Source organism: Pteropus medius, unplaced genomic scaffold (assembly GCF_902729225.1).
Source record: "Pteropus medius unplaced genomic scaffold, Ma_sr-lr_union100, whole genome shotgun sequence".
In the NCBI taxonomy this organism is placed as follows: domain Eukaryota; kingdom Metazoa; phylum Chordata; class Mammalia; order Chiroptera; family Pteropodidae; genus Pteropus; species Pteropus medius.
In genome coordinates, this window is record NW_024349800.1 from 67,010,451 (window position 1) to 67,030,811 (window position 20,361).

General features: G+C 51.6%; 1 protein-coding gene across 6 annotated transcripts; it reads left to right on the plus strand.

The window, feature by feature from the left end:
- The first annotated feature begins 4,076 nt into the window (after positions 1-4,076).
- SIDT2 (SID1 transmembrane family member 2) lies at positions 4,077-19,923 on the plus strand. Of its 6 annotated transcripts, XR_005658391.1 has the most exons (28): positions 4,077-4,814; positions 6,465-6,586; positions 6,875-7,039; positions 7,126-7,171; positions 7,579-7,680; positions 7,786-7,869; positions 8,621-8,720; positions 8,914-8,979; positions 9,883-9,976; positions 10,328-10,380; positions 11,126-11,197; positions 11,359-11,430; positions 11,621-11,683; positions 12,497-12,615; positions 12,873-12,946; positions 13,044-13,110; positions 13,724-13,797; positions 13,939-14,062; positions 14,239-14,356; positions 14,867-15,003; positions 15,254-15,362; positions 15,596-15,672; positions 15,845-15,891; positions 16,166-16,271; positions 16,942-17,052; positions 18,291-18,404; positions 18,496-18,640; positions 19,328-19,474. XR_005658391.1 is itself a non-coding variant. In XM_039887978.1 (27 exons), exons 1-27 carry the CDS (start codon positions 4,632-4,634, stop codon positions 19,373-19,375), a joined length of 2,547 nt encoding a protein of 848 aa, XP_039743912.1. In that variant the 5' UTR covers positions 4,077-4,631; the 3' UTR covers positions 19,376-19,923. The 6 variants fall into 6 exon arrangements, 4 of the variants coding, with proteins under 4 accessions (XP_039743912.1, XP_039743911.1, XP_039743913.1 ...); XM_039887978.1 differs by lacking the exon at positions 18,496-18,640 and having other exon boundaries at positions 19,328-19,923; XM_039887977.1 differs by lacking the exon at positions 19,328-19,474 and having other exon boundaries at positions 18,496-19,198.
- Positions 19,924-20,361: the final 438 nt, after the last annotated feature.

Consider the following 20,361-nt stretch of genomic DNA (forward strand, 5'->3'; position numbering starts at 1 on the left):
TGTTTGAGTAGAACTAGATGGAATTAATAGTTTTTATAGGAAAAGTGAACAAAGGTATTGTGAATGAGAAAATCACCTTTTTGAGGGCTCTGAGGACCAAAGAAGTAACAAGAAGCTATGGGATGTAGCCAGTGTCTGAGCCAGAGTGTGAAGACCCTTTCTATTATTGAGAACAACTTGGAATAGATTGGGTAGCTGTACATGATCTTTAGATTCAGCCAGAGAGGAGTAAAATGTTCTTCAGTTGCATCTTCAGATTTCTTAGCCAGAGACCCAAGCTTGCTTGAAACAGGAGGATGGCTGGCTCATTTTTATCAGTTATCTTTGGAGACACAGATTTGAGTCGATCAATTATTTATCTGCTTGTTTTCAGCAACCTGATGACCAGGCTCATTTCCTGGAAAGCTCTGATGTTAGTTCCATCACATGGCCACAGGGAAGCAGATGCAAGGCCTGAATGTATTGCACACATTTCCCATTCCAACTGGTGAAAGCCCAGGTTTAGGAAATGGAAAGTGGCTGATCCATCTCGTGTAGAAAGTCCTGCCCACTCAGTCAAAGCTGCTTTCTCTTGACTCCCCCTCCTGTTCCTCAGATATTTTAGGACAATGAATGCAGCCAAGCCCAGCTCCTGTGTGTGACATTTAGGAGGACAATGAAGATGAGATGTGGCTTCTGAAGGCTCAAAAGTTTAATTTGCCTAAGGTGTACAATGCAGGGCTTTAAACCTACAACTTTCTGACATCAAAGTCCTTGCTTTTTCCTTAATACCATGAAGCTATGTGACAGTTTTCAGACCTTATCCCCAAAATGGCAGAGCAAATGCTGTATCTTTAGCTGATTCCCAATCTATATGCATCCCATTTTCACAGTCCTCGAAGTACAGATAACCAGATAGCCCTGGGAAAAAGACAGAACTTGCTTGATGGCAAGAAGTGCTGTGGTCTAGCTGCTGGGCCTTCCTATGTCCAGGACAATTCTATTTGAGCTCCAAGTAGATACACTGAACCCTGAAAACATAGAACTTCAAGTCCATTTCTTTCAGAGAGTTTGATTTTGCAACTTTTTTTCTGGATTAAAGTTATACCAGTACTTAATTCTAAAATCTGATTTGATTCTGCCTGCTACCCATAGGCATGACCACTCCCTAATACCCAGGTTGCTAAATTACTTGATGGGACTCAGCTAATCCATTTACTGTGATTCTTACTGTATGCTACTCTTGGAGCAGTCTTAAAGTCATAATAATACCCGCGAACCAGATGAAATTTCTTTCCTGTCTTCTTGCTCCAAATCTCGAAAATCCTGTGGCTTAAAATGGAGCTGGACCCATGTAATTCTGGGAAACTTGTCAGCTGCCTGCTGAAAGGTCTCATTTCCTAGGCCCTTTCTATACTCAGGCTCAGAAGAAGGGCCTACGGTGAAGAGAAGGAAGTCATCTGAGCCTTGTGACCTCACCTTTCCCCCTTCATTACCAGGGCTCAGGTTGGGCTTTTTATATAATATGGGGAAAATTCAGTAGCTTGGACCTCTGCAGAGGGCCAAGGGGGCTGCCTTGAGGCCTTGACATCTCCTTTGCAAGAGTCTGGCTTTGAGACCCAGAACTGCCCTTCTTTTATGCTGATTGCTGCAAACAAAAAAGCCTTCTCTCCTCTTAGGGCTGCCAGACCTAAAAAAGGGCCTATTCACAGCTGGGTTGTGCTGTTCCCTCCTAGGGGGTTGAGGGTGAGGGTGGAGGGTAGCAAGGCTGAATAAAGGTCACTGATCTGAGAACAGCAAGAAAGTCTGGGGCTGCTATCCTCCTATCCTGTCTGAACACTGATAGTGCTGAGGATTCAAAGGGTAAGACCTTGAGACTTTGCAAAAGGGAAGGATCTCTTCTGGGTTTATTTGAATAGATTTCTCCCAAGATATTGCCAAGAGAAAGGTAGCAAACAGAAATATTGATAGTTCACAGTTGTTTGGCCCCAAAGCAGTGTTTCTCACAATTCATTGTGCATAGCAAACTTCTGGAGTGCTTGTTAAAATGCAGATTCCTGGGTGCCACACCTAGAGATTGTGTGTGATTGAATAACTGTAAGGAATATCTGGGTGTGCATTTTAAATAGGCCTAGGGGTACATTTTGCCCCAAAGCCTAAGAGATAGACTTGGAATGTTTCTCTCCAGCCTCCCCACCCCCTCAGCTTGGGCTTATAGTCACCAACCAGCATCAACCAGCCTATAACAGAGACTCTATGAGCCTTAACTTGGGTTCTCACAGCTCCCAGGAAAGTTTCTGGCACATGGTAGACCAGTTACATTACATCAGGCTAAGTGGGAAGCTCAAGCTCAGGGTGTATTTCTTAGAGTGCCAGGTTTACTGGCAAGATGAGGAGGAGTTCACAATGGAGAAAGTGAAGTCCAGTTGGAATATGTAAATCCTACACTAGATCTCAAAACTGGGTACCTCTTGTTATCCTGAGGGTCCTCCAATTCAGGTTTGTCTAGATGTGCAGGAAAGAGGACTGGACCAAAGCGCAAGAAACTTGAGTCTAGCGAGCTCTTAACGAACTGACCTTTTCTGGGCTTTGCTCTCCTTATCTGTAAAATGAGAGGGTTGGCCCAGGAATCTGCTAAGGTTCTCTTTGATCGACTGTCTAGGGTTTTCCAGGCTGGGCAACTTGTTTCTGGTCTTCATCCTCAAGTATGAATGAATGCTTGGGCAGGGGCCAGGTCTAATTCTCCCACTCACCATTTGTCCAGTATAACTAGAACAGTCCCTGTCACATAGTAGATGTCCATTAAATATTTATTGCAGGAATGAATAAATATTTGTAATTAGTCATAAGGTAAAATAGTTTTCATTGGAACAGTGCCCAGGTAGTAAGGCAGGGGCAGGGGCTGAGGCTGCTGGAATCATGAGAGAACTCTGACAAACCACTGGCTCAGGTGGCTTCATCAGGGTGTCTGACAACTTCAGAGGTGGACACAGTACATTCATTTTCCTTTAAACATATTTCATTTGTCTTATAAAAGAAATTCATGTACATTATAGAAAATTTATAAATTTTTAAAAGGTATAAGATATTAAACACCTACAATCCCGTAATTTTTTCTTTTTGGGGGTAATTTTCTGTACTTTTGGAATTAAAGGACAATGATACATGTTATTTTAAAAACCACCTGTATGTGATTCAGATAATTATTACTAAATTTTTACGCATTTTCAACGTTTTTCTATGCATGTCTATGTATTTGGAAACCACACTGTTTCTATAGGGTGATATTATGAATTCTCTGCTTACATGCCCCTTAAAGTCTTAAGCATCGTTTTTGATGCCTTCATGATAATAGTGCATTTAACCACTCCCTCATTATGGACATTGAAGCTTTTTCCTTTATGCTTTATATTATAAATATCAAAGTGATAAGAATAGCTGCTCACACATTTTATCTGTATTTCTTTGGGATGGAGTCCTAGAGTGGAATTATTGGGTCAAAGAGTATGAATTCTTTAAGCTTTTTGAAACACAGTGCCAAAATATTTTGTAGAAAAGTTTTCACCAATTTACATTGAAAGTCACTAACTTTCAATGAGCTTTGTAGCCACCTCTACAGAGGAGAAAGCCCCGCAAACTTTAAGCCTTAAAGCTTCATCCCTGAAGCTGTGTGGCGACTTCAGTGCGAGGTGAGAATGCACAGGGCTTACTTCTGCAGTTCTGCCTCAGCTACCCCTCAGCTAGCAGGGCGACAGTCCTGTTTTCTAATTATTCGTTTCTTAAGATCTCAGGAGAAAAAAATGGCCCAGGGGTGGAGAATGTCAATGGTAATGGCAATGGGTGGGCGTGGGGGTGGCGGGATCCCATCCCTAGATTTGAGCAGAGAAGAATTTAACAAGACTGCAACACCTGGAGATCCTTCACGGAAACATCTGTCTATTCCAAAGAAGCTCAGGACAACAAAAGAGGAGATAGCGGGATAGGAGTTGAGCTGGAAGGCTGCGGCCCCTTTAAGGTCCATTCCGGAACCTGGCCCTTTAAATCTGTGTCAGAAACTGACGTCAGCCCGCGGGCCAGCCGCCCGGCTGTTTACTGCTTCGCGGCGCCGCACTCTTTCCGAGTTCCGAAGGCGCCAGAGCCGCCGCGCCTGCCTGCTCTTAAAGGGCCCGCACCCGGGAAAACTCGCCGGGCCGCGCGGCGTCCCGTGGGTACCAGCTATCACGCCCCTAACCCTCAGACTCTCCTCCCTTTGCGACCACCCCCGCCGCTGGCTTCCTCTCCCTCCCTTCCTCCCCTTTCCCGGCGTCTGCAGGCTCCCAGCAACCAGCCGCCTCCTTGCTCACCGTCCTGGCGGGCGGCCGCAAGGTGTCCGGGCCGTGCTCAGCCGCTCGTGAGCTGGGGCCCCTTCCACTGGCCGTTCCCCACACTTTCTCCTTCCCTTCCCTGCCGCCCCCTCCCCTCCTGGCCCCTATGAGCGTCTCTGCGGCTCCAGGGAAGGGACGTTTCCTAATCTCAGGCCGGGGTTAAAGTTCTGGTCCTGGTGAGATGCTGGAAGCTGCGGCCGGAGCCGCAACCTGTCCCGGAGGTGTCCTGTCGCCTGTCGCTGCCGCCGCCACCACTGCTACCGCCGCCACTGCCGCCCTGCCAGGGCCATGTTCGCTCTGGGCTTGCCCGTCTTGGCGCTCCTGGTGGCCTCGGTCGAGAGCCATCTGGGGCTTCTGGGGCCCAAGAACGTCTCGCAGAAAGACGCCGAGTTTGAGCGCACCTACGTGGATGAGGTCAATAGCGAGCTGGTGAACATCTACACCTTCAACCACACTGTGACCCGAAACAGGGTGAGGGATCGGCCTGGGCTGGGAGCTGGTGGTGAGTGGGTGAGCGGACAAGGCTAGGCAATTCTGTCAGTCCCCTATGAATGAGCTGCCTCACTGGGTTCCCGTTTCCCAGAACCATGCTGGACCTTCTTGGCCAGTCTTCCTTCCTTTGCCCCCATTGTTTCTCTGAAGCTCCCACTGACAAGTTCTGAAGTTGTCTCATTCCCATCTTCTCTTTGACCCCCTCCTTTCCACAGATGTGGTCTGAACAGAACTGACTTGCTCCCAACAACCAAAATCTGGTAGCTATTTGGGGTCTGAGTGAAAGAGAAAGCCAGCTTGCTACTGGGCTTGGCCCAGAAAATCCCAGAATGAGACAGGCTCTAACTGAAAGCCCAGGCAACTTATAGCTGAGGTTCCCCGGAGAGTTGAATGCAGGACTTCCCAGGCTGCTAGAACTGCTGGAACCTTCCCAGCCCTCTTCTAGCCTTAGAGAGCCAGCTGGCCTTGGAAGTTGAAGGTGGCATAGATGAGGTCAACTCCAAGTTGGGTGGGAGGAGAAAGAGAATTTGTCTACTGTGAAGAATCTACCTTACCCTGACTTCGCTTTCATTTCTTTCCCAGTGGTGAGTTGAACATGGGCATAGCTAGGTCCAGGAAGCCTAGAGCTGAAGTTTGGAGAATTCTTGCAGCTCGGCTGTATGGTCTTCTGTCCATCTCTCCCCATGACTGGATTTACTAAGAAGCAGTGAGATTAAGAATGGGAATCTGGTTTTTTTTTTTTTCAGGATGGGAAGGGATTTGGTTTCTACGACAGGCCAGGATCTGCCTTCAGTACCTGGGTCTTTAAAGCTTGAGCTCCTCCTGTTTAGAGCACTTTCTTTCCTTTTTTTTTTCCATATCTGGGGTCACCCTGAGAGCTGTGGCTTCTACCCCTCTGAAAAATTGCTGCCCTAAGGTTTCAGCTGCCCAAAAACAAGATTCACAGGATTTATTTAGTTTTATTTTTTCTTTAAACTCCTGCTGTCCTATATACTTTCCTCCATAGCATGGAGAGTGAGAGTGTTTCCATTTTATAGAGGGACAAATTGAGGCTTAGAGATGTGAAGTGACTTCTCCACAGCTAGGGATAGAATTTGACTTTCTCGGCTCTCAACAGTCCCTGTGTGTCTACCTGCTCCCCGCCCCCACCAGATTAGTTGTTGAATAGGAGCTTCTGACTCACAGGGAAGAACGCTGAAGTGTGTTTCTTGCTCTCGTGTGTGTGTGTGTGTGTGTACATGCACATGCACATGTATGCAGACGTGTGCATCCCATTAACATGGATAGGAATGGAGTATCCTGGAGAGGCCTGATATTTCCACTGTTTCCTGTCAGGAATTGAGGCCCTGCAGTTGCTTGGGTTCTGTTGCCCTGCTTGTACCTACCATCCAGGAGCTGGCCTCTTTCATAAGCCTCTCCTCTAAGTCAGCACTAGTCCCTCCTGGAGACTGGGGGCTGCCCTGGCAGAAGAATGGGTATGGATAGCTTCCCACCCTATCCAACGTGGGGAAAGAACAAAGCCGTTGGCGTGAGGGAGGGCAGGACTCAGTCTCTGGAGCCATGTGTCCAGGTGGCAGAGGTGGAGTCACCATGAGCTTGACTGAAGGGCATTTCCATCTCATTCTGCAGACAGAAGGTGTGCGTGTGTCCGTGAATGTCCTGAACAAGCAGAAGGGGGCTCCTTTGCTGTTCGTGGTCCGCCAGAAGGAGGCTGTGGTATCCTTCCAGGTGCCCCTAATCCTGCGAGGGCTGTGAGTAGGACCTTGGGATCAGGGAGGGGGTAGGCCTATGCTAGGCCTTGCCCAGAGCCTCACCCAGGTCCTCACCTAGGGCCTCAGACCACCCAGGAGCCCCTCTGTTTCACCTGCTCATCCCTAGAACCAGGAGGCTAGTCAGTGGCATAGGGCCAACTTAGAACCTGTCAGGTAGGGGTAGGGGGGTGGTGGAGACCAGAGTGGAGGGATTGAGGCCTTGTTCCCCTGGAGTGGCATGCTGGTTGGGGCAGTAGTCATGTCCCCACTCTCTGCTTTGGGCCATAGGTATCAGCGCAAGTACCTTTACCAAAAGGTGGAACGAACGCTGTGTCAGCCCCCCACCAAAAATGAGTCTGAGGTCCAGTTCTTCTATGTGGATGTGTCCACCTTGTCACCAGTCAACACCACGTATCAGCTCCGGGTCAGCCGAATGGATGACTTTGTGCTCAGGTCTGCAGGGGAGTGAGGAGACTATGAGACTGGCCTCTTTCCCAAGCTCTGGTAGTGATCATGGGGGACTCTTCTCTGTCCTACAGGACTGGAGAGCAGTTTAGCTTCAATACTACAGCAGCGCAGCCTCAGGTAAGATTCCCCTGTTGACTGCCCTTTAAGAGGAGAAGTGGTGAAACTTGAACGTAGGAATGGGAGTGGTCGGTGGTCTTTGTTGTGACTTTCAGGCTGGCTGGACTCTCCCAGAACAGAGGCTCTGGCCCCAAGATGCTAAGGGGCAGATAGCCTGGGAAGTGCAGCAACATGGGCATCTGGCTGCTATCTTTTCTACTTGCCTCTCCAGCACTATCCTGAGTGCCCTGCTGAGATCAAGAGGAGTAGTATACAGAAAATGGGGCTGCTTATATAGTCACAGCATTTCTCCCTAGAGAGTCTCCACTGCCCAACCCTGAGAGAATTCACACTGTTCCCTTCTAGAAGGGCAGAGAGAGCATCCTCATGAGATGGGGCTCTCCCTGCCACCCTCCCTCTGCCCTCAGTACTTCAAGTATGAGTTCCCGGAGGGAGTGGATTCAGTGATTGTCAAGGTAACCTCCAACAAGGCCTTCCCCTGCTCAGTCATCTCTATCCAGGATGTCCTGGTAAGTGGCCTGCCCTTTTACATTCCACCAGCAGGTAGCAGGGCTTCTAAAGAGAGGGGACAGGGCCCAGGTCCCTGCATCTGCCTCTTTCTTCCTCCTCTGTAGTGCCCTGTCTATGATCTAGACAACAATGTAGCTTTCATCGGCATGTATCAGACTATGACCAAGAAGGCAGCCATCACTGTGCAGGTAGGAAATGCATATGAGCATGTGGGAGATGTGGCCGGTGATTGGCTTTCCAAACTCCTACTTTTCCCCTGCCCCATTCCTCCCCTGCCTACATGACTAAGTCTTGGCCCATCAGTCCCTGAGACATCGGGTCCTCTGATATATGTGACAGTTGAATCATAATCTCAATCGCCTTTGGGGACAGGAAAGAGCAGCATACCCTTTCTGGCTGTCATATCTACTTCATTTACTGTAATGATAGCAAGGAGAGGAAAGGGGTCCTGGCTGAGACATTGTGCCTGTGTTTGGTAAAGGCTGAAACCTATGCTGAGGGCAGGGGGGTGAGGTGGTCATGTTTACCTCACAACATTCAGTAGTACAACTGATGGAGGCAACATGGTCCCTCCATTTTTTCTCCTGGCTGATGCCCAGCCTGTAACAGGGCACCCATGGGTTCCATGATAGTGGGGCATACACACGTTTGCTTACCTGGCCATAGTGTAGGTTCAAGATTTGGGCTCTGGAGTCAGATAATTCTGGCTCCACCACTTACTAAGCTAACTTCTGAACCTGTCTAATAGGGATAATGATAGTACTTACCTCATAAGAATCTTTGGGAAGATTAAGTAAAATAATATATAAAAAGAGTTTAGCATAATGTCTGGCTCAAAGTGCATGTTTGGAAAAGGATGATGATGATAACATTGATGATATGTATGATGATGACGATGATAATGATATTATCATTATCATCATCCTTGTCATCTTACAGCGCAAAGACTTCCCCAGCAACAGCTTCTATGTGGTGGTGGTGGTGAAGACAGAAGACCAAGCCTGTGGGGGTTCCTTGCCTTTTTACCCCTTTGTAGAAGGTAATTTTGTGTCCTGGGTTGGCTGGGCGTGGGGAGGTCTTGGTCACTTCCTGGAAGGTAGAAAAGCCTGCATGACCGATTGGCGGATGTGATGGAATATAGATTTTTGGCCCCCAACTCTCTCAGGCCTGGTCTCACCAACTCTAGCCCAGTCCCAGGCCACTTGTTTGTCAGTTTGACATTTTACTTCCAGATGAACCGGTTGATCAAGGGCACCGCCAGAAAACCCTGTCAGTGCTGATATCTCGAGCAGTCACATGTGAGTGTGGGTGGCTTAGTGGGGATGAACTGGCCTCTGGCTTTTCCTCTCAGACCTGGGATAGGAAGGATGATGAAGACCTACTCAAGCAGGCTGATGGGGTAGGAAGAGGGAATGTTCTTGGTAGGGTTCACAATGGGAGGGCCAAGAGGTGAGTCCCACTATAACTTGGTACAGAAAGTCTATGACTAAAGAATGAGGTACTGAGTTCTGGTTTTCTCTGTGCTACTTAAAAGCAGTATAATCTCACTGAGCCTCAGTTCCCCCATCTCTATAACAAGGGCAATAGGATCTGTCCCATTAGTCTTGCTAAATTGTGAGACTTTACACAAAATTAGTAGGAAAGTACCAGGCGCCTTAGTCATGCTCAATAAATATTTAGTGAGTGATTGAACGGAGCCCTGTGTAAACTGGAAAGTATAAGATAAAAATAATGGATGGTGATAGGAGGGGAAAGAAGCCGCCTCTTCTATCCGGATTCTTTATTTAGCAAATATTTATTTATTGAGCACCTTTTGTGTGCCAGGTGCTATGCTGCAACTGTCGTCTTTAGGGAGCACCTGTCTAGAGGGACAGGAGCCTCTTGCTGTGCAGGGGGCTGAGAGCTGTGATGAGCAAAGAACAGGTCACTTTGGGAATGCAGGACAGAGAAGGCTTCCTAGGGTGTAAAATCTCTGAGCTGTGTTTTAGGTTTAAGATAGAATTTTCAAGAAAGAAGTAGAGGAGAAAATCCTTGCAGAGGGAGCAACATGAGCACAGACAGGAATTATGTCAGAGTCTGGCATGTTTGGGGACTAGGCAATTGTTCACACTGACTGGATTATTACATTTGAGGGGAGACGTGGTAAGAGATTTAGCTGTGTCATAATTGATCTGTTCACCTTCCTGCTTCCTTTCCCACAGCTGAGGCATATGTGGGTGGGATGCTCTTTTGCCTGGGCATATTCCTCTCCTTCTACCTGCTGACCGTCCTTCTGGCCTGTTGGGAGAACTGGAGGTAAAGTGAAACTGTGGGAGTCTCTCCTGATCCAGAAGAGATAGGGCAGAGGGTGGGGGAGATGACCCAGAAGGGCCTGAGCTGGTCCAGGGTAATCTTCCATACCACCAGCAGGACAGGGGAAGCAGGACCCTGTTGGAATCTGTGGTCCAGGAGCCTCTCCTGGAAACCAACCCTTCCCCTCAACCTTCTTCCCAAGCAGGGAGACCCCACATTGCTTCCTATCTTGGGAGGAACCCTGGGATCATGGATGAAAGTTATGGGGTGGAGAGGGTAGAAAGCAGGCCAGCCCAGCATAGGAGAGACCCTTGTCCTGCCCTTCTGGTTTGCCTCTGGATTCTATCCCTGCAGGCAGAGGAAGAAGACCCTTCTGGTGGCTGTGGACCGAGCCTGCCCAGAAAGCGGTACCTCCAGAGGGCCTAGGTGGGAGGGAAGAGTTTGCTTTGTGTTTTGGAGGTGATAGTGATGGATGGTTCCCTTGGGGGTTGGAGGAAGCTGTCTGGGGGCTTCTGGATATTCAGATCGGTACTAACACTGTAGGTGGACATGGGGCTAGGGTACTGTGCCCATCCTTCCCTAACATGCCTGTCTGAAAGGCTGCTTCTTGATTCATTCTCTGGGTCTAGCTACACTGTCTGCCTTAGACAATGGGGCTCATAGTCTCTGGGATTATTAACCTTTCATTCTCTCTCCCTTTCTTCTGTCCCTCTCTTTCTATCCTCCCTCCTGCTTGGGACCTTCTCTCTCAGCTTCTCTCCTTGGTAAGCTCCAGGTGCTGTGGGCAGAGTTGCTGGAGTCCAGAGTTGGGGAGAGGGGGAAGCACAGGGGTGTCTGGGTGGGTTCTGGACAGGCCAATACTGTCTGTCCTTACTGCTGGTAATTAAAGTGCATCAATTCCTTGGCCTTTCTCTCTCTTTAGGGAGGACAAAGGGTGACAAGTGTTTCCGCTGGGGACACATGTGGGAGGGACTTCAGGGCAGGTGGTGGTGGTAGGAGTGAGCTATGTTTGCTAGGATGGTTTGCTTATTTGCTGCTGTCATGGCCCCTCTGTGTCTCTCTTCTCTGTCTGGATTCTTCCTTCTCTCTTCTCCCTGGCTTTTGGCCTCTTTTTGCTTCTAGGGCTAAAGGGACCTTGACTTCTCATTGCAGGTCACCCTCGGGCCCTGGCTGACTCCTGCCCTGGCAGCGCCTCTTATGAGGGTTACAACTACGGCTCCTTTGGTATGTGTCAACGCCAGAGGTTGTGCTAGCCCACTCACAACCCAGTCTTCTGAAGTTGCCACGTCCAAAATGGCAAATTGGCAGCCAGCTTCCTCAGAGCCCCTTGGGGATGAGTCCAGCATCCCCTTCCCTGAGGTCTGTCCTCACCGCTTATTCTGCAGAGAACTGTTCTGGATCCACCGAGGGTCTGGTTGACAGTGCGGGCACTGGGGAGCTCTCCTACACTTACCAGGGTGAGTGGGCCAGGCAGGGCCAAGTAGTGTGATGCAGGGCTGGCGCTGGCTGGGTGAAACCTGATGGTGGGCGGTTGCCTCTTCTGCCAGATGCCAGGACAGGGAAAGACCTGCTGCCTCCCACCCCTCACCTCCTTCCGCCTTTCGTCCTTGGGCCCACTTCCCTGGTAACTTTCCCTTTCCTTTGAAGGACACGACCAGTTCAAGCGGCGCCTCCCCTTTGGCCAGATGCGGCAGCTGTGCATTGCCATGGGTAGATGTGGGGAGGGGGAGCGCTGCTCTGCCAATCAGTTCCTGCCAGGGTGGTTGACTGGAGCCGGTGGGCTCTGGGACCAGAAGGATGCTTGTGCATGGCTTCCCCATCTAATGCCAATAATTATCAACTCTTGTGTCTTTTGAAATAAGCAGGCACTGGGCTCTGATGCTGGTAGGCTGGCACCCCAGTTAGCCCTGGGCCAGATTTTCTGGTTTGCTGTCATGTTCACCAGCACCCTCACTCCCTGGCCTGCTGGAGCAGGGCTCATGGGCAGGGGTGTCATATCCTGGCCCCTGGAGGCTTTGGTCAGGCAAGGTCACAGGAGGAAGCTTCTGAAGGCACAAGAAAAGAACAGGCTAAAGCAGCAGGTGCTCTTCCTAGAGGCAGCCTCTCACCTTACCTGAACACCAGGGCCCACTAGGTCTTTGTGGGGGCCAAGGCAATGTCTTTTCAGATCCCACGTGGCTGGGTACCTTCTACTAAGCATGACTTTTGCCAAATTCAGTCCTGCTGCTTGAGTCTGGGGCCCAGGGTCTGCTCAGTGTCCTGGTCTGGAAGCCTTAGCTCAGTAAAGAGGCCACGCTGGAGCAGTCCCTGTTTGGTGGCCTCTGCAGAGCCCACCCTGTTTCGCCTCAAGGACTTAGGAGCACTTGGAACCTACTCCCAAGGCCTGGGCCTACCTCCATCCCTGCTCTGAGCCCACAGTTTGCCTCTTCCCACTACCTAGTAATTGTGACAATTGCCCCAGGTGGTTGGAGACAGACCTGGATCTGTGCCCACTGAGTAACCCTTCTCTCCTGCCCTTCCTAGACCGCTCTCTTGACCCTGTGGGCACTCGGCCACGACTGGACTCCTTGAGCTCTGTGGAGGAGGATGACTACGACACGTTGACCGACATCGAATCAGACAAGAACGTCATTCGCACCAAGGTCTGACACCTCGTGGGCCGGACCTGGTCAGGGGTTCCCCAAGGAAGGGAGGTTCTATATCAGGCTCCAGCTGGGGCAGGACAGATTCCTGAGAACTGACTCAACTGCTAGCCCTTATGGGCTGATTGGCCAGCAGCAATGAGACAGTCAAGAGCCCTGCCCTCCGGAGTCCTGGCCCCTCTTGTGTTTTTCTCACCCGGGCGAGAGGGCCCTCTCCCAGGCTGTGGGAAAGGGGGCTCACTGCAGCTTCTCCCCAGCAATACCTCTATGTGGCCGACCTGGCACGCAAGGACAAACGCGTTCTGCGAAAAAAGTACCAGATCTACTTTTGGTGAGTGGACAGGGTGAGTGGGGCTTCCTGTTATTGGTGGGGTGGGGCGGCCATTCCTCAGGTCCTGACCATTCGCCAATGCCCTCCTACTCCTCAGGAACATTGCCACCATTGCCGTCTTCTATGCGCTTCCTGTGGTGCAGCTGGTGATCACCTACCAGACGGTGAGCGGGTGGTGGCCCGTGCTCCTAGGCCTCTGCTGAGTGGCCTCTCGGACCTGTGAGCTCCCCTTTACCACGATCTGGGACACCACCCCAAGTGTACAGCCTGCCAGTCTGGGGCTCTGGAGCAAACACAGGTCTTAGGTTGCAGGGCCTGGGTTCAAATCCCAACTCTGCTTTACCAGCTGGGTAACCTTGAGCAAGTCATTTCACTTCCCTGAGCATCAGTTTATTAATCTGCAAAATGGGGGCAGCACAACACTAATGATGGCACCTTCCCCAGGTTGTTGCAGGGATTCATGTAATGAAAAGTCCTGGGACTTTCTAAGTCTCAGTTTCTCTTCTCTTTTCTCTGTATTGGGGCAAGAACCTCTGTACTGGGTCACGCCCCAGGGTTTTCAGCCATACCCAGTGAGGGGAGACAGTGACTGTGCTGAAAGGAGGACTTGCCTGGTAAATGTGTGCGCACACATACTGGCTGTGGTGGCACTTCCTATCCATGGCAGATGAGACAGGGTGATGTGGCATGGGCTAGAGCCTGCCTCCCCCTTACCCGGGCAGAGGGCTGAGTTTGGTGCTTTAGTGGCCCCGTTTCTGTTCCCATTCCCTGCCGCAGGTGGTGAATGTCACAGGGAATCAGGACATCTGCTACTACAACTTCCTCTGCGCCCACCCGCTGGGCAACCTCAGGTGAGAATAATCTTGGGAGGCCCCTTCCCCAGGCGAAAGGTGAACCCAGGAAGGAGGCAGAGGTTCTGCAAATGCCCTCCTCAGGTTGGGTAGAGGCCAGGGTATGAGGCCGAGGTTGTGCACCCCGTGTCATCCTTCTAGCGCCTTCAACAACATACTCAGCAACTTGGGGTACATCCTGCTGGGGCTGCTGTTCTTGCTCATCATCTTGCAGCGGGAGATCAATCACAACCGGGCCCTGCTACGCAATGACCTCTATGCTCTGGTGAGGAGTGCCTGCCCTCCCACTGAGGCCTCTGCTGCAGGCGTGACCCAGCCCTGCCCACATACCCACTCTACCTACATCCCACTCCTCTTTCATGATCTCCCTGTTTGGGTCCCTTCCATCCTCCCTTGCCACCTCACTTCCCCTTTCTCTTCCCTTCTCTTTCTCCCCAACAGGAATGTGGGATCCCCAAACACTTCGGCCTGTTCTATGCCATGGGCACAGCCCTGATGATGGAGGGCCTGCTAAGCGCTTGTTATCACGTCTGCCCCAACTATACCAATTTTCAGTTTGGTGAGCGGGGCCTTCCTATTCCCTGGCTGAACCTACAGCAGGGACCTGCCCACGTCCTTCACCATCCCAAAGTCACCTGCAGATATCCCTGAGGCTCTGCCTCATAAGAGACTCCAGGGCTGCAGTGCCTGTGTACACACACATCCTAGCTTATAGAGAATAGGCATCTGGATGCTATTTCATTCATCTGTCGAGCCTTTCCTATGGAAAGGCAAGTGCAAGCACTGAGTAAACAAAGATTAATTAAGATATGGTCCCTGATCTCAGGGTGCTCAGACTAAGTTGTCTCATCCGGGGAAGTGAGACCACGGGTGACAGCCAGTGGGTGGCAGTGTGATGTGACAGAGACAGTTAAGGGACTGGGGGTCAGGTGCCAGCCTGCCCCAGCTTGCTCTGGGGTCGTGAGTCAGTGTGGGGGCTCTCTCTTCCACTCTGATTGTCAGGGCCAGGAGTTTTCATGCTGAGACTCGGTAAATGTTGCTGTAGCTCAGCCCTTGTCCCCCGTCCTAGACACATCGTTTATGTACATGATTGCTGGGCTCTGCATGCTGAAGCTCTACCAGAAGCGGCACCCAGACATCAACGCCAGTGCCTACAGCGCCTACGCCTGCTTGGCCATTGTCATCTTCTTTTCTGTGCTGGGCGTGGTGAGGCCCCCACCTGCTCTGCTCACCCCGTAGGAAAAGTGTACGCACGTTCACACATACGTGCGTGTGCACACACACCCTCTCTAACCTCCTTCAGGAGAGATGCCTGCTCCTTCCCTAAAGTTCCTTCCCTGGCCCCTCACAACCTGGCTTGGCTGAGCAGCTGCCTGCCTCCTGCAGAGGAAGGGTGGGCTGGGGGAGCAGCTTTCTTCAGCATCTCCTCAGCCCTGCCCTCGGTGGCCCCTGGCAGGTCTTTGGCAAAGGGAACACGGCGTTCTGGATCATCTTCTCGGTCATTCACATTATTGCCACCCTGCTCCTCAGCATACAGCTCTATTACATGGGCCGCTGGAAGCTGGGTGAGGGCATATCCAGGGCAGGGTACGGGGAGGGGACCTGCTGGGCCCCATGGAGTGAGGGGTTGGTGGCCTCAGGGACCTGGATCACAAGCAACTTTTGCGTTCACTGGGGGCCTGGAGGAGTCACTAGTGAGGAATCAGATGAGGTCTTGGCCTCGCTGTGGCCTCCAAAGGCCCCGGCTCCTCAGCTGGCACAGGCTGGGGGCCGGGGAAGAAGGACCTTCTCCTTGCAGACTCGGGGATCGGCCGTCGCATTCTCCACGTGCTCTACACAGACTGCATCCGGCAGTGCAGCGGGCCCCTCTACGTGGTACCTAACCGGCTCCCCAGCCCCTAACCTCCGTCTGCTCTCTTCCCTCTGGTGGGGCAGGGGTGAAGCTGAGGGCCCAGGGTAGGGGGGACCGACTGACTCGGGCCTTCACCTGCTTCTCTCCCTGTCTCTCTTCCCCTCTCTCAGTCCCCCTGTCTCTGCTTCCCTCCAGGACCGCATGGTGCTGCTGGTCATGGGCAACATAATCAACTGGTCACTGTGAGTCTGGCCACTGTCTGTGGTCGCCTGGCTGGGTGGACACCTGGGGACTTGGCCAACCACTGGCTACCTTGGGGGCCATGGACAAATTCTAAACTTGAGGCATGAGAGGTGGGATCTGGCAAGAGAGGAGTTGGCACCTGGCGTTCTAGAATCTTCTGTGGGCCTCTGAACCCAGACCTACATCATAATAAAAATGGGGTAGAGACAGGGGCAAGCCCTTTTCTTGCCGTTGCCCTCCTCTGCTTCACTAGCCCTCCCTCCCTCTTGCCAGGGCTGCCTATGGCCTCATTATGCGCCCCAATGATTTTGCCTCCTACTTGTTGGCCATCGGCATCTGCAATCTGCTTCTTTACTTTGCCTTCTACATCATTATGAAGGTGAGTGACGATGGCTAAGCCTACTCTGCCTGCTGTCCTGTGTTTGGGGAGGGAGATCGGCACAGCCTACCCCGGGGCAGCACTGCGATGGAGGGAGAATTTTTCTGTCCATCCATCTATGCCAGTGAGGTGTGAGGCGGGGAGAAGCTAACGTCTCTTGCATGTACCCCCTGGGAACCAACTATGTCCTAAGAGCCACTTACTGAGCACCTTCCATGTTTTAAGAATGGTCTGTGAAACTGGTAGCACTTAAGGCTACAGTTGGTAAGAACCCTGTTCAGTGTAGAAAGGGTTGAGGAGGCGGGACTCACTGAATCTGTGGCAGGCTCGGAGCTCCGAGGGCCAGGCGCTTCCTAGGGGACCCTCATGCTATCCAGTGTGAGAGGAGCACCACGCATAGGGAGAGCCCCCTGGCCAATACACCCTGCCAGCACAGGGTTCTGGGCAGATGGAGCCCAGCCAGGGTAGACATCAGCAATGAGGACCGCAGGCTGCTAGTACAGGGACAAGCTGAGCTGTGTAACTATATGAGGTGACGGTACGAATCCAAAAAGGCTTCCTGAAAGCATGGGAAGGCACCAGGAAAGCAGCATCTAGGGCAAGCCGGGAAATCTGGTCGGGTGAGGCCTGGCCCTCAGGCCGCTTTTTCCTTCCTCACCCCAACTCCCAGCTCCGAAGCGGGGAAAGGATCAAGCTCATCCCCCTGCTCTGCATCGTCTGTACCTCGGTGGTCTGGGGCTTTGCACTCTTCTTCTTCTTCCAGGGACTCAGCACCTGGCAGGTGAGCAGTCATCCTGCCGAGGAGGTGGGAGAGTCACTCACAGGGTCATTTTGAGCCAACACACGGCCAATTCTCTTTTCAAACATAGTTTGTGAGCACCTCCTGTGGCCAGCACTTTCACAGTGACTTTCTTGTTTAATCCTCCTACCATGCTCGCATGAAGGGTCCCCATTGTACTTATGAGGCAGCTGAGGCTCAGGGAGGCTAAGGGACCTGCCCAAGGTCACATAGCTAGTGAGTGGCACAGCTTGAGGTTGAAGCTAGCCAGCTCTGTCTTCTTAGGACACCTGCCACGAATTAGATTTAGTCCTGTGATCCGAACTAAGTCTGCCACAGGCTCTGCCTTTGACGTACTAATAATCTAGTTTAAAAGAAGGACTGTTAATTCCTGGGTTTCTGTTGACAATATATTGCATGAGATGAAGGATATAGGCAAGATGGACAGGGGAAAGTATAAGAGGGCAGAGTTCGTAGACCTCTGTGAGTTAAGAGGTCCAGGAAAGCTTCCTGGAAGAGGCAGGCCTTGCTCTTGGCCTTAAAGATCCTGGGTCATGGGGAAGGGCCTTGTGGCCCAGAGATGCTATGTCCTGTGTAATGATACAGAGGCAGAACTAGATGGAGCAGATTTGGGGCTTAGTAAATGTACTAATTTAGGAGTCAGATGAAGACTGTGAGCTCCTTGAGGGCAGGGCAGGTCGTTCTTGGTCATCTCTGTGCTTTCAATGTGTGGCACAGACAGCCCCCAGACAGAGTGAGGTCCAGCCCATGTTCGTTGGAAAAAGGTGATAGGTATACCACAGAGGACCTTGACTGCCACAGGTCATGGCTACTGCCTGGCTTGGACAGAGGTATGTAACCTGACAATTGGGCTATTGAAGAAAATGAGCCCAAAGGAGCCCTGGAGGCCTGATTAGAGCAGAGGGCAGAGTCCAAGGTGTGGACTGAGTTAGACACTAGAAGGCTTTGTGGCCTTCTGGTGTCTCAAAGTCATCACAACCCTCTGCTCTTAGTTCAAGGGAAGAAGAATCTGAGGGGTGGAAGATCAGAGTGAAAGAAAGGAGAGGGCAGAAGCAGGGAGAAATTTGTAATAAAAGCCAGTTCTTTGATGTGGGAGTCTAGGGTAGGGGGCAAGCAGAAAGGAAATGCTCTCCCTCCTGGGCTGGGAACGGGGAGAGCCCTGGACGAAGAGCGCGGTGCCAGAGCGGTGTCAGCAGGCAGCTCTCCCTGTTACTGCCCAGAAAACCCCCGCCGAGTCACGGGAGCACAACCGGGACTGCATCCTTCTTGACTTCTTTGATGACCATGACATCTGGCACTTCCTGTCCTCTATCGCCATGTTTGGGTCATTCCTGGTACGTGAGATTCTTCTGGCTGAGCGAAGAGGGTGTAGTAGAGGTGCAGGCTGTTCCCTTGCCTGTGCTTGACTCAGCATCCACCCCCCAGGTGTTGCTGACCCTGGATGACGACCTGGACACCGTGCAGCGGGACAAGATCTATGTCTTCTAGTGGGAGCTGAGCCCCCTTGCTTCATTCATGGGGCCCTGAGCTCCTATGCTTCACTGCCCGGAGCCTCTTTAGTGCCTGGGGTGTGAGTCCCACCCCTGCTGCCCAGTGCTGGGTAGTGGCGGGACATGAGGCCTAGCCCAAGCCTGGCCTGGGACAGTCACAGGGATGGCCTTGAGCCTTGCAGCTGCCCTCTGCGGGGGAGGAGGCCTGTTCCCCTTCAACCCCAGATACTGGCTAAATTGCTGCTATCTTCTCAGTGTTGGACCCTTCTGTGGTCCTTGTCTTTGGCTCTCTGTTTGTCCCTCTGCAAGAGGAAGGAGGGAAGTGTTGCCCCGCCCATCTCATGCGTCACATTCTGCCCGCCAGTCCCCCAACCTACCATCCCCTACCCTCGCTCCCCCACCCCTCCCTCACCCCAATCCTGGGGCCCAAAGCCATTTCTGCCTCAGTCTGGGGCCTGATTCTCTGTCCTGCACCAGGGCCCCACTTCTTTTTGGGGTTATATTTGGCTGCCATCACTGCCCACTCTGGTCAGCCAGGATAGATAGGGATGGAGGATTTTGGAGGCTGGCCAGCTGGTTCCAGGCCTTTGGTGCTAAGACCTGTGAAGGTCTGTGGCTGGCTCTTTGGCAGTGAGGGGCAGCCTATATGTGAGAACCAACTTTGATCTGAGGTGTCACCTTCTTATTACATCAGCCCCCATACTGCTGCTGGCACCAGGATTGGAAAGAAAAAGCAACTGACCCTTTTTCTTCCTTTTTTTTTCCAGGCCCTTAATCCTGCCAAGCTCCTGCTAGGGGCCTTTCAGTGCCATTGACATTGCCCAAGAATGTCCAGGGGCGAAGGAGGGAGGATTCAAAGAGCCCAGCCCATCCTGCCTCCTCCACAGCCACAGGAGCCCCAGTGCCTATCTTAGAAAGGGGCTCAAGAAAGGGACATGACATTTCCCTCTATGTCCCTGGTCTCAGCCTCACTCTAGGACCCAGGGCTGGCTCCTAAATTTCCGTCCTTCTTCTGCCAAGTTCTATGTTGGTCACACACATGCGTATATGTGAAACCTTGGAGTTTACACTGAGTGGCCCCAGCTCTGGGACCTCTGGCTGCTCTGGTACTAGGGTCCCCTTCACCCTACCTGGTCCATTCCAGATGCCAAGGTTGGGGAGGTCAGGTCAAGCCTTTGCCTCACAGATGGGAATGTGTTTTATTCTCCCCAACTTGTTTTTATAGCTCTCCTTTGGGCTGGGGAGAGGAGGTGGGTCTGGATCTTTTTTCAGAACTCTGTTTAATGTCTGTTTCCATGCTACAGTTGCATTTCTGTTTTCTATGAACGAGTCAGCATTCAATTAAAGAAACAACCAGATGCAGTCTCAGGCCCCTGTTTGCTCCCCCTTTCTGATTATAGATGTTGAGAATGTGGAGTGGGTTAGAGGCCTTCCATTTTCCAGTTCTTCTGGTCTACCTTTCTCTTTTCTAAACCACAGGCCCATTGGGAACAACAGTTCCTTGATTCCCCCATATTTTTCCTCTCCTTTGAGCAATGGCATCAATTCAGTAAATATTTATCTGGGGCCTGCACCATGCCAGGCACTGTGTTGGAGAGGGTAGTGTACTAAAAAAGCCATAGCCATGCCACCTCACCTGAGATCTCCCTACCCCTTTCTGGCAAATGGCAGTGGCCTCTGCCTACCTAGTTCCCACCTACCCATCAGGCAGCTTCATTTCTGGTCTGAGCCTTTCCCAGCTTGGCAGGCTGCAGGTGCAGTGCTCCCTGCTGTGGCTTTAATGAGTTAGGGTCAAGGCTGG

Bases quoted from the DNA above. Each gene is read 5' to 3' on its own strand.
- SIDT2 (XM_039887977.1), top strand. From the start codon at position 4,632: ATGTTCGCTCTGGGCTTGCCCGTCTTGGCGCTCCTGGTGGCCTCGGTC. The intron at 8,980-9,882 runs GTGAGTGTGGGT...CCTTTCCCACAG, and splicing joins GATATCTCGAGCAGTCACAT to CTGAGGCATATGTGGGTGGG. The intron at 16,272-16,941 runs GTGAGTGACGAT...CCCAACTCCCAG, and splicing joins CCTTCTACATCATTATGAAG to CTCCGAAGCGGGGAAAGGAT.